Genomic DNA, 13,650 nt, shown 5'->3' on the forward strand with positions numbered 1-13,650 from the left:
GACTTATGGGCTAAAAACTAGATCACCCATAACTCCAGCACATAGCACCAACTACTTTAATATGTATTTTGGCATTATTCCTGCCAGTCCAGATCTTTTTCTATGTATTGCCATGTTTTGTATCATGCTTTACATATTGAATCTTAGTCTTACATAGTGCTTACTTGACTTTGTCTCCAAATCCTAGGAAAGCACTCTCCTTAGACCTTGTTGGCATTTCCAGGACTAACTGTAGAGACCAGTGGTTCTCCAGCCTTAGTGTGCATCACAGTCACTGGAGGGCATGTTCAAACACGCTGCTGGGCCCCACCCTCAAGTTTCTGACTCAGTAGGTCTGGGGTGGGGTCCGAAATTTACACTTCCAATGAGTTCCCACATGATGCCCTTGCTGACTCTGCTGGTCTGGGATTGCACTTTGAGAACAGAAAATTGAAAAACAAAGAGACTGGTTGTTTAAACACTGGTGTGGTTTATATTCTCAAAAAACATAGTGACACGATACCAGCACTTTTTTCTCTTAAATTGACTCTATTTGGAATAGATATGTAATAGGTGTTTTCACTTTGTGTTTTTCTAAATAAATGTATTTTAGAGACATCAACTTGCAAAGAAGCACATCAAACTTAATGTTACTCAAAATTTTCTTTAATAAAGAAAAAGTCAAAGAAATTATTTAACAGTTTTGCACAACTACACTTAACTGACAAAGAAAGTTTGTTTAGAACGTTTAAGGGTAGCAAAGATGTATGCTACGAGGGCACCACTATGAAAAAAGACAAATACATTCTATCACTAGAAAATGCTTCAAGACAAAAAATATTAATTCAATAAGAAAATATTTCATATATCTTTTATCACAGACTGTTAATTTAATGAACTCATTTCTGTAATTATGTTACGTGGCACACATTCCTTTTTCTGGTTTCTCATGCAAAAGGTTAGAAAGTTTTTCTCAAAACAGAGCAAGTCAGTGCTAATGGTTTCAAGTGAGGGCTGGGAGTCAGCCCAGAAGCACATGCTCAGAAGGCCATTTACACTTAACCTGCACCCGGCCTGATGCTCTCCCCACAAAAAGGGTTCAGCTAATTTCTATTACTAGTGAATGATCCCTTATACTTAATAGACATATACATTACTACAAATGTACCTACAGTTTAACAGGATATCATTCAATGTGGAGGAGAGCAGCTGGAGCCCAACAACATACTAGTGATCTCTTGGTACTATTTTTGGAAAACAGAAAAAAACCTGGCTCATTCCAGCTAATACATAAAAATGTTACTTTAACAAAAGGTGTTCATCCTGCCTGTATGCTTCCCTTAAAATGCTGTGTGTGTGACTCAGATTACATGAAATTAGAATACAATAATTAATGAGTGCACCTAAAACAAACAAGAAGTGTAAGGATGTTTCCTGTAATCCTGACCAACCACATTAGCTCATAGATAATTTCCACAACATAAAAATACAATAAATACTATAATGGAAATATAGGGATTCATTTATTACTTTTTGGTTTACAAACAAAGGCACCCAATAATGCTTCTATTTACTTCTTATAAAAGATTATCAATTTACATTTAAAACAAACGAAAAAAACCACAAAACGAAAAATTCCTAATCAGTTCCTACAGACAAACACAAAAAAGAGGGAAGAATTAGATTTTTTTCTTCTTCCCTGCTTCCAACTTTATTATACAGATTCCAAGAATGATTACTATACACCATTCTTAAGTCAAAGAACACACTGCCATGCCTCTCTCCATTGAGTTTTAGGACATACTAATGTTGCCAAGTCAAATTGGCATCAAAATCTACAAATGTATATGCCAGGGTTAAGAACGGGGGGAAAAACTCAAATGTTTCAGGATACAGCTTTATCAAATGAGCTAGATGAAATATAAAACTTATTTAGTAGGCTATCCTGTTAAATAATGAGTTTGTGTAGAAAACATAATCAAACAGAACTAAAAATCATGTGTAGTTAACGACACAAATGATTTTCAAAATCTTGATGACTTAAGTTTGGAGTCTAGTTGGTGGGGATTAACAATCTATATATTCTTCATACTAATTTTAGAACTTCAAATTCCAGAATGACAGATTTATTTAGTTAATTTGTTCATTAGCTTTCCTTTGACATCAGAATTCTAAACAAACACATAAAATTAATGAAGTGGCCTCAGCACCCTCCCAGTTAGCGTTTAGGTTAGATTATAGATCAATACAACCATTCAGAAGACATACACTCCCTATGCACTTCACAGGCCTGCCCAAGTTGTACCCCAAACTCCTTTATAAGACATAAAGACAATTCAACTGATTCTAAGTATATTTGGCAGATGTATAAAAACCATACAAATGCTAGCATGTTTTCAACACACAAGGCAATGTATGTGAAGAGATGGAGTACTTGATGTATATTACATGGGCCACTTTAAATCAAAGGCATCATCATTTATTCCATTTTTAGACACTGTCATGGTCTCTCACACCTTATATAAGGGATGGTCCTAGACCAGAGACTTTAGTATCATTCCAAAGAATATTTATATACATATTTTTCTTAAAATAATGTTTAAAAGTTTTACCACAGAAAATTTGGCTTCAACATGGAAGCATTTTTCCTTTTCAAGATTATACACCTGCATGGAAGAAAGTGATTTCCTTTACATTTAGTTTTTTCACAATAGCAAAATAAACTTCTTATACATTGCGCATTTAAATTGACAAAGAAAATTAAGATGTAAAGTTCCATGTAACATTGTATTGTGAACTGTCCTCTTTAAACATTCCCAGATACAATGCTGATGATTTAATATAGTACAACCTGATCAGCTTAATTAGAACAGTGTTATGCTGAACAATCTGTTAAACCAAATGTATGTTAAAACAGTAAGTAGAATTAACTACTATTAAGATTTAAAGGGAATTATAATGTATCATTAAAATATACATCAATTTGCTTGCTATTACTTGTTTCTATAAAGCATTTCTTTCTAAAGTTAAAACCACATGCAGAAAAAAATAAAGGACATCTTCAAACTCATTCAACAGTTTGCTACTTTATGTGGTATGTAAATAAACTCCTTTATTTAATTTTATACACATTATCTTATGCATTGTTTTATTTTTCTTGAAGGAATTCAGCTGTCAAGGTCAAAATTAGTATGTGTCTACACATGAGAACATTTTTCTTAATGACTACCTGCAAATACATTCTTCCACAATAATGCACTTTCAGTTTTCACTGGAAAGATAGTACAGTCTTTTAAAAGTCCTATGAATAAAATTTATAAAGGGAGGAGAACACGAGTACGGTGAGTCCTTCCCAACTCTCACCTCTGACAGTCTCAAGAAATCCTCCTGCTTCTAAACATGAGCACAGTCTCACAGGATTGATTTCTGTTTAATCATAATATGGACAAGAAAAATGTATTCCTATTCTTTTTGATACTAACAGTTTTACTGAATTTATTTTCAGTTTTTTCAAAAAACGCATAGTATATGTTGATATGGATTCTCAAACCCACTTAGATCCAATAGGGTCTTTAGAATAAGATATAGCCTTCTGATTATAAAAGCAACTGACTGCTTATAGAAAAATGATATGTATCTGATGTTTAATTAGAAAAAATGAGAACATGTCTTTCATGTTTGATACCACTCAATCACTTAACAGGATAATGTAGAAATGGTTTGGTTAATTTTAACACAATTAAAACTCACTTCAACTGATAAAAAAATTACACACTGAAGAATCAACTATCTACTAACTTAGCTAGTATTCCTGTCCAAATAAATGCTTTCCATCGCACTGAATATTAGAATTAGAAATTCACTATATGTTAAGGCATATTTTAATTAATATATTCCAGAATTGCACAGTTATACTGGTCAGTGTTCCTATTTTCCCACTCCTGCCCTCACCCCACCCCTTTCTTCGAGGGATCAAAATGTTAAGTCATGGTTTTGGTGGCTATCGTAGATTTGAGCTGGCATACCACAGCGTGTTCACTAGGTTTTATGAGCATAGACATTAAAATGTTACATAAAATGTACCATAATTTACTTCACACTCTGACCTAAGATGGTTTAATGTCTTGACAAAAGGTGAGATGATTTAAGTACATTTTACATTTTGTGCATTTAGACCACCATATGCATAGATGTTCTAATGCTAAATTCTTGGTCTTCAGTATCTCATAGTGCTGGATGCTCGGAAGTATGACAGAAACTTGTAACACAGACTAACCACAAAGTACCAGATGTTTCTTGCCATTTGTGATCTTGCAATAAAAATGCGCCAGATGAGAATCACCAGGATAGTATTAAAACCATAACGTATGTTCCGCAATCTGGAAAGCAAATCGAGAGATGTGTTAGACGGTATTTTCTAAAATTATTGAATGGCAGTGAGTAAATACTAAGTTTTTAATCTAAGCTCAAATCTGTGTTAATTTGAAGTGTATTTAAAAACTAAACTAGAAGCCCTTAAGTTAGAAAGTTAGCGAAATCCAAACCTGATTGTGCATATTTTGAGCAGTAGTGCAAACATGGCATTGCTATTAACAATAAATACAGGCTGGGCATGGTGGCTCATGCCTGTAATCCCAGCACTTTTGGGAGGTGGAGGTGAGAGGATTGCCTGAGCCCAGGGGTTTGAGACCAGCCTGGGTAACTTGATGAGACCTCGTCTCTACAATAATAATAATAATAATAATAAACCAGTATAATTGGGATACAAATTTATTCATTCAACAGCTATTACTAGGCATCTTCTGTGTACCCAGTACTGTGCTAGGCATCAAGTATATTGTAGGTAAGACAAATATGTCCCTTAAAGTTCTGGAGCTTCCAAAGAAATCAAAGAAGACACAAACAAATGGAGAAATATTCCATGCTCATGGATTAGAAGAATCATCTTGTTAAGATGTCCATCTCACACAAGGCAATCTACAGATTTAATGCAATCCCCTTTAAATTATCAGCAGCATTCTTCTCAGATCTGGAAACAATGATACAGGAATTCATATGGAAACATAAATGACCATGAATAGCCAAAACAATCCTCAGCAAAAAAAAAAAAAGTGGGAGGCATCACAGTCCCAGACTTTAAGCTTTATTATAAGGCTACAAAAATCAAAACAGCCTGTTACTGGTACAAGAACAGGCATATAGACCAATGGAACAGGACAGACTCCAGAAGCAAAATCTCAATTTCTCAACCAACTCATCTTCGACAAAGCCTCTACCAACAACCACTGAGGAAGGGAGAACCTATACAGTAAATGTTCCTGGGAAAACTGGCTGGTCACATGCAGAAGATTAAAACAAGACCCCTACCTATCATCACACACAAAAATAAACTCTAAATGGATCAAAGAGCTAAACATAAAACCTCAAATTATAAGAACCTTAGAAAATGCAGGAGACACCCTTATGGAAATTGGAACTGGCAACCAATTCCTGATCAAAACCCAAAGTATCCATGCCGTAAGAGATAAGATAGACAAGTGGGACCTCATCAAACTGACAAGTTTCTGCAAAGCCAAAGAAACCATCAAGAGAGCAAGAAGACAACACACAGACTGGGAAAAAATATCTGCCAATTGTATGTCTGATACAGGCCTACCATCCAGGATCTACAATGAACTCAAATGTGCCAAAAAGGAAAAAAACAAACAGCCCCATTACAAAGTGGGCAAAAGATATGACACTTCTCAAAAGATGACATACCAGCAGCCAACAGATACATGAAAAAATGCTCAGCCTCAATAACCAAAGAAATGCAAAGTAAGGCCAGTTCATTGGCTCAGCCTGTAATCCCAGCGCTTTGGGAGGTCAAGGTGAGTGAACTGTCTGAGCCTGCGGGTTTAAGACCCTCTCGGGCAACTTGGTGAGACCTCATCTCTACAATAAATAAAAAATTAGCCAGACATGGTAGCGCACGCCTCTAGTTCCAGCTACTTGGGAGGCTGAGGTGGAAGGATCACTGGAGCCCAGCAGGTCGAGGCTGCGGTGGCCGGAAGCGTGCCACTGCACTCCAGTCTGGGTGACAGAGTGAGACTCCAACTTAAAAAAAAAAAGAAATGCAAAGTAAAACTACACTGAGATACCACCTAACTCTAGTTAGGATGGCTATCATCAATAACTCAAAAAACAGATGCTGGAGAGGATGCAGTAAAAAGGGAACACTTTTACACTGTTGGTGGGAGTGTAAATAATACAACTGCTGTGGAAAACAGTGTGGCAATTACCAAAAGATCTAAAAATTGACCTTCCATACTACCCCACAATCCCCCTATTAGGAATATACCTAGAAGAACTCAAATCACTCTGTGAAAAAGATTCCTGCACTCACATGTTTATTGCAGCATTATTCACAATAGCAAAAATATGGAACCAATCATGCTGCCCAATGACAGAAGACTGGATTAAAAAAAATGTGGTACATATACACAATGGACTATTATGTAGCCATAAAGAAGGATAAAATTATGAACTTTGCAGCAACTTCGATGGACTTAGAGTCTATAATACTCAGTGATCTAACACAGAAACAAAGAGCTGAGTATCACAAGTTCTCACTCATAAGCGGACCTTGAAAAATTATTGTAATACTGTTAGAAAAGGATTGGCAGTAGAAGGGAAACTGCCCGGGGGGCGGGGGGAGGGGAAGGTGGCGAAGGTGGGACTGGCAGTAGTGGGATTCTACCGGGGGGCAGAGGGGCCACTTCATCAACAAGGGTACCTGCATAATGAACATTTGTATACCTAACCCTGAATTGTACCCCACATCTTTAAAATAAAAATTTTTTTTAAAAAATTCCTGAGATAAATAGTGATGACAGTTGCACACCAATGTAAATGCCTAAATGTCCCTGAAGGGTACCCTTAAGATGGTTAATGTGATAAAATTTTATAATGTGTATGTTTGATTACAATTAAAATAAGCAAAAAAGAGAGACTAAAAATAAAACATAAAAATAAATAAAGTTCTGCAGCTTCCCAACTAACCTAAAAAGATTTGCTCATCATATATATCACAGTCCAGGCAAAATACAGTAAATATTTTTCGACATCTTTAGTAGCTTACAAGTTGTCAGACAAGTGAACTTAATCCTTCAGTCATATCTGACAGTCATATGATCAAAGGCCAACTCATCCAAGAATAAAACATGGCATTAGCTCTATAAAGGAGGACCTTCCTGTTCTCAGGGAGAAATATAGCATGTTACCCAGCTCATGCTTCAAAACATTTTGCTGTTTCTTGAAGGTGTCTGAGAGAAATACAAACCATTGGGTATGTAATAATGTAGGCAGTGCAAAATAGGACTGCAATATAGGAAAAATGATGTAGAGAAGAGTTCTGAATTAAGAGTCAAAAGATCAATACTCTAGTTTGCATTGCTGCTTAACACAATATAGCCTAGGCAAATACAACTTCCCTAAGCCTTAATGTCCTCATCTATACAACTGGCTATCCTGCTGAGTCTCACAGAGTTATGAGGTATATGAGGGATAATTGTGAAAGTCTTGAAAACTGCATAAAAATCATTTTTTTTTTTTTTGAGAAAGTAGGATTTATAACAAGGACAGAAAAGCTCTCACAGCAAGAGGGGACTTGAAAGAGGTTGCCCATAAAAATCATATTGAAAAATACTACAAATAAAAGAGACTGCCATTAAAATGATGTGTTTCTCTGAATTACTAGTGATTCTTTCCTCTTCTATTTTCTGAGATTTAAAAAAAAATCAGCATATACTACTTTTAAGAAGAGACTAAGGAAATTATAATTCCATTATAATTGGAAAAAGATAAAAAAATCTTAGCCGGGCTCGGTGGCTCAGCCTGTAATCCCGCACCTTTGGGAGGCTGAGGTGAGTGGATTGCCTGAGCCCGCGGGTTCGAGACCCGCCTGGGCAGTGAGACCTCATCTCTACAATAAATCAAAAAAAAATCAGCCAGGCGTGGTAACGCATGCCTGTAATTCCAGCTACTCGGAAGGCTGAGGCGGAAGGATCGCTGGAGCCTAGCAGGTCGAGGCTCCAGCCACTGCACTCCAGTCTGGGCGACCAAGTGAGACTCCAACTCAAAAAAAAAAAAAAAAAAAATCCTATGCTCAATAACAATTTATTGTTACAGCTCTTTTATTCTTCTAAAGATTGAGTAGATTTTTTAAAACTATAAACAGACTACCTACAGCTTAAAATACATTTGTATTTTCTTTCAATATTCTTTTCAGTAGCAAAATAAGCAAGATAATAGTAACTTTTAAAACTCAATTACACCTGAATGTCACACTAAGCAATGTACAAGCAGATGAAGACAGTAAGTTTCAACAATCTTAAGCTGCATCAATACTACCATAGTTCCAGTCCAAAGGTAAGTACTTTTCCTAAATACAACAGATCATAAACAGTATCTGTTATTCAGATGAGATTGGGCACTTTCGGGTGTTATGGATAGTAGATAGCATTTTTTATTCAATATACCAGTGTGGAAAAAAGTCGTGTATTTCTTTCACAAGGAAGACAAGATGTAAACAAACCTATGGATCAAACTTACTTGTTCAGATGTTTTCTAGCTGCAGGGAGGCCAGACATTTCTTCATTCAGTACATATTTCTTAGTTCCCATGCAGTAGTTCTCTATATATTCTGCCCAATGTAACTGCCGTACATCAATATTGAAGGTCTACATTAACAAAAAAATTACTGGTAACTTTCTCAATTTTTTTTAGAACCAGTCAGAAATTCATACTTTTTCTGAAAGTCAATTCCAAATGACATGATTATAAAATGCTCAGATACAGAATTAACTTTTAAAATCTTACTGACGGTCACAAAAAAAACCTTATTCTTATTTCATACCTTCCATTAGACACAGAAACATTTTCCAAGATAATCTGGAAACTCATGTTAGCATTTAAAGAGAAGTAGGTTAAATGTAAGGAGAAAAAAGCCTATACCAATTAAAAAAAAAAAAAAAAAGACAAAATCCTATTGTCCAAACAGGTATTGAGACATTTATTCCCAGGTCCTTTCTATATGCAGTCTCTCCTCTTTTCCTGAACATCCTTGCATATCACAGACTGATTTACCTAGAGAATACTGTTGACATCAAGAGAAAGAGCATGCTATGAAAGCTAGCTTAGGAGATTAGATAATAGTTACTAGATCATTTGATGAAAGTAGGTAAATCCAGGAAAGAAGTCTTCAGAAATGTTACTTCATGGCAAAATAAGAGAGCTATTGCACTGTTCAGTGATCCTTATTACATAGTCAGATAATTTTTTTGGAATGTCAAAGAGATTATACACTATTACCATCACTTATTTAAAAGTAACAAATTCTAGGTGGGAAAATGCTACTACAAATAAATTGTTAAAACATAAAATAACTGCCTTAAAATGAAGACTTGGCTTGAGTTCACATAGGAGACATTGTGAGACGGTATATGTGTTTAATTGGGAGTCCCATAGGAAGTATGGGGGGGGGAAATGGAAAAGAAGCAGTATCTGAGAAGACAGTGCTTGGAAATTTTCCAAAAATGATGAGACACCAAGTTACAAATTCAAAGCATACATACATACTCCCCCATACACACACGCATATGAGAATAAGTCAGAAAAAGGACTTACAGGCTTATAGATTACCTTTATAAGAGTAACTATTTGACTGACAGTTGACTTCTCAAGAAGCAGTGGAAGCCAAGACTAATCAGCTGTCTTCTAAGTCCTCAACAACAAAAAAACTGTATAAATATCCTTGAAAAATAAAGGTGAATTAAAGATGTTTCCAGAAGAAATAAAATGGACACAATCTGACATCAGCAGAAAACCCCCACTGGAGAAGTACACTAAAGAGTATTCTTGGCTGGGCATGGTAGCTCACACCTGTAATCGCAGCACTTTGGGAGGGAGAGGCGAGAGGATACCCTGAACCCAGGAGTTCAACATCAGCCTGGACAACTCGGTGAGACCTCATCTCTACAATAAATCAAAAAATTAGCTGGGCGTAGTTGCATGCGCCTGTAGTTCCAGTTACTTTGAAAGCTGAGGTGGAAGGATTGCCTGAGCCCAGCAGGTGGAGGTTGCAGTGGCCATAAGTGTGCCACTGCACTCCAGCCTGGGCAACAGAGTGAGAATGCAACTCAAAAAAAAAAAAAAAAAAGAGTATTCTTTGGGCAGAAGGAAAATGAGTCCAGACCAAAGGTGTCCAGACTGATAGGTATTGATACTTTGAGAAAAGGTATAAGTTTCCATTGTTTTTAGACCTTGCTACATCAAAGGATACTTTAATCTATAGGGAAATCTACTAAAACAAGTGAAAAGGAATATATTTCTATGTAATACATATAGATGGAAAAACAAAATTATTTTCTAAAAGAACCTGAAACAAATGTGACAAATACAAAGCACTAGGTGTCAGATTTAAGTAGAAAATTATCAAAAATTCCATAATGGATTAAATTCTTCTACTAAGAGTCAAAATTGTCAGACTGAAAACAACAACTATATGCTGCGTACAAGAGACATATCTAAAAGATGAGACAAAAAATGGCTGAAAATAAAAGGGTGGGGAAACATACCATACATTTCTATCAGCATTGCATGAGGATGCTCATGTGCTCACCAGAGTATGTTGTCAAAGTTTGCATTTTTGCAAATTTGATAAGTAGTAAATAAAACCTCAGACTAATTTTTAATTTGCATCCTCATGATTATAAGTACAACTATCTTTTTGAATGGTTAAGAATCTTTTTTTATGAACTGGTCATCTCTCTAATATATTTTTCAATGGAATTACTGACATTTTCACTACTTTTACATAAGCATTTTATGTAGAAGGAATACATACTAAAATCATATGGATATACCACTACAAACTACCAAAGTGGCTAAAATTAAAAATGAAAATGCCAACTGTTGTGGAGGATGTGGATTAACAGGGACATTTGGAATGTAAACTGGTACAACCACTCTGGAAAACTGTCTGGCATTATCTATTAAATTGAACATATGAATATCCTATGTTGCCCTATTTCTAGGTTTACACCCTACACAGATGTGTACATGTGGACACGAAGAATGTTAACAGGAGAATCATTCCTAATAGCCAAACATTGGAAACAACTTGAATGTCTATCAAGAGAAGAATTTTTAAAACTATTGTATAATACCATTTGTGTAAGGTCAAAAATGGGTAAAACTAATATATAGTGTTAGAATTCAAGACAGTTGTTACCTTTAGGAAGAGAGAGGAGGTAATTTTAGGAAAGGGCATGAAGGGGACTTCTCAGGGTAATAATATTCTAGTTCTTCACCTGGTTGCTCACTATCTAATAATCCACGGAGCAGTGTGTGTTATGCACGGGGAAAATGGGGAAAAAGAAAATAAGGAATCAGCAGAAGTTACAAATCTTTCCACCTAAGAGTATCTACAGGACCCTGGTGACTAAGACATTCTGCCTTGAAGGCTGCAGAAAGGGAGAAAGACAGGTTATAAAACCTATGTCCCATAAGCTAAGGATTCTTACATCCCGCAAAAAGATAAAAGCTTAAAAAGTTTATCCTCAGAGCAAGGGTGGAAAAGAAGCAAACCCACCACACACAGAAGTGGGCAGAGAAACAGCTCACTTAACTACTGTCATACAGAATCAACAGAATGGCCTAGGTGTGTACTGTCCAATATGGTAGCCACAGCCACATGTGTCTCTTGGGCACCTGATGTGGCTAGTTCAAACTGATATATGCTGTGGAGTGTAAAATGTACACTGAGTTTCAAAGACGCAGCATGAAAAACAGAAAGTAAAATATCCTTTAAGTAATATTTAGATTGTTGAGCTATTCAAGTAAGATTTTTGATGTATTGGGTTAAACGAAACATTAAAATAAAAAAATAAGTGGGAAGAGAAAGGAAGCTAGTACTGAAAGAATGAATATAAAACTCCTTTGAGAAACTGAAATCACAAACCAGCTATACAGTCTATTTTAGGCCTACGCTCAGCGGAGTTATGCTAAAAACCTAATCATATATTTAAAGGAATCCTAGCTTGTTAATGCCACCTGACGAGTTAATTAGGCTACTACTGGAAGCAAGAGTAAATCCTTATTGCAAAAGTGCAGTTTCAATCTAGGTCTCAAAAAATCCCACAGTCAAGCAAGTAACAATAAAACAAAACAAAACAAAACAAAACAAAAAACAAAGATAAAGTCTCACAAAAGATACAACTCAAACAACAGACAGCAGAATCAGATGCTGAAAATCTTTTAGAAGTTTAAATGATCAGAAACAGAATTTAAAATAATTATGTCAAATATGTTTCAAGGTAAAAATTCTAGAGACTGTTTAAGAAATACCTAGAAGATCTGAAAAATAAATAAACTTTCTAAAACTGAAAATGTTATAACTGAAGCTCCAAATTCAACTGGATGATTTACAAACAGCTGATAGACGGCCACAGAATCCAATTATCTAGATTTTAGCCCAGAAACAAAGATATACAAAATATAAAATTAAGGTTAAAAGACCTGTAAGATGGAATTATCAACATATACTAGGAATTTGGGGAGAAGATTTTTAAAAAGTGAAGAGACAATATTTGAGGAAACAATGAATACGTTTTCAGAAAATTCCTGAAAGACACTAAACTTCAGATTCAGAAAATCCAACCCAAGAAAGGTAAATTTTAAAAAACTATACCCAGACACTTTCATAGTGAAACTGTTGGACACCAAAGAGAAAATTGAAAAGGAGCCAGGAATAACAGACCACCTATAAAGGAAGAAAAAATTACTGACTTTTCAACAGCAACAACATTAGACAGAATATAAAAAAAAGAAAGTTATCTTTAATGTGCTGCAATCCTGTTTCAAAACCAAGGGTGGAATAAAAGACATGTCAGACAATCAACAACTGAGCATTCACTACTAACAGACTCCCCCCCTGCCAACTATATCATATTCTAGTATTTGGAGTATATTTTAGGCAGAAAGAAGTTCACAAGGAGAAAATCTGAGAGCGAAGATATCGATACCTGTACACTGTTAAATCTAAATCAAAACTGAATGAACAAAATAATAATTTCTAATCATAGGGTTTAAATAGATAACTAATGTAATGCACAACCACATAAGTTAGTGGGAGTGGTAATCATAGCTAAAACATCTTAAGGTTCTGAATATCATTAAGAAGGAAGCTATAAAAACTACTTAACTTAGTCTGTGTTAGATATGTATGATTAAATTATCTAGGGTAACCTCAAAAAATAAAACACACACACACACACACACACACACACACAGAATTTAAGTTTCAAACTAGCAAAGAGTGCAATGCAGAACGACACAAAGTTTAAAAGTTTACAAAAAACAATTTCTTAGAGATGTTGTTTGTCAAAACGCAGAGAAGCAAAGGTGTTTGGGGAAAAAAATACTTAAAGAAATTAAAGTTCTCTTTGAATCTGACAGTAAGGGAAAAAGAGAATCAACGTTTCAAACCACACTTTGATGATACCTTTGCCACTCTCAAATACTTACACTATAAATGTTAAGATTGAGCAATTTTATTTTACCACGAACAATTATCACTGAAGATTTAATGAGAGCCTATTAATAGATCAATGACTTTCTTGTTGCATAATG

At 35.3% G+C, this 13,650-nt stretch overlaps 1 protein-coding gene across 1 annotated transcript in view; it reads right to left on the reverse strand.

The window, feature by feature from the left end:
* Nucleotides 1-623: 623 nt before the first annotated feature.
* FAR1 (fatty acyl-CoA reductase 1) overlaps nt 624-13,650 on the reverse strand; it is a 65,812-nt gene continuing 52,785 nt past the window's right edge. Inside the window, exons 11-12 of the mRNA XM_008067939.1 lie at nt 8,572-8,699; nt 624-4,358 (exon numbers count right to left, since the gene is read on the reverse strand). Coding sequence (XP_008066130.1) covers nt 4,196-4,358; nt 8,572-8,699 — 291 coding nt within the window. The 3' untranslated portion in view covers nt 624-4,195. The remainder of the gene's footprint in view (nt 4,359-8,571; nt 8,700-13,650) is intronic.

Source organism: Carlito syrichta, unplaced genomic scaffold (assembly GCF_000164805.1).
Source record: "Carlito syrichta isolate Samal-C Ts95f unplaced genomic scaffold, Tarsius_syrichta-2.0.1 Scaffold309824, whole genome shotgun sequence".
Taxonomy (NCBI): domain Eukaryota; kingdom Metazoa; phylum Chordata; class Mammalia; order Primates; family Tarsiidae; genus Carlito; species Carlito syrichta.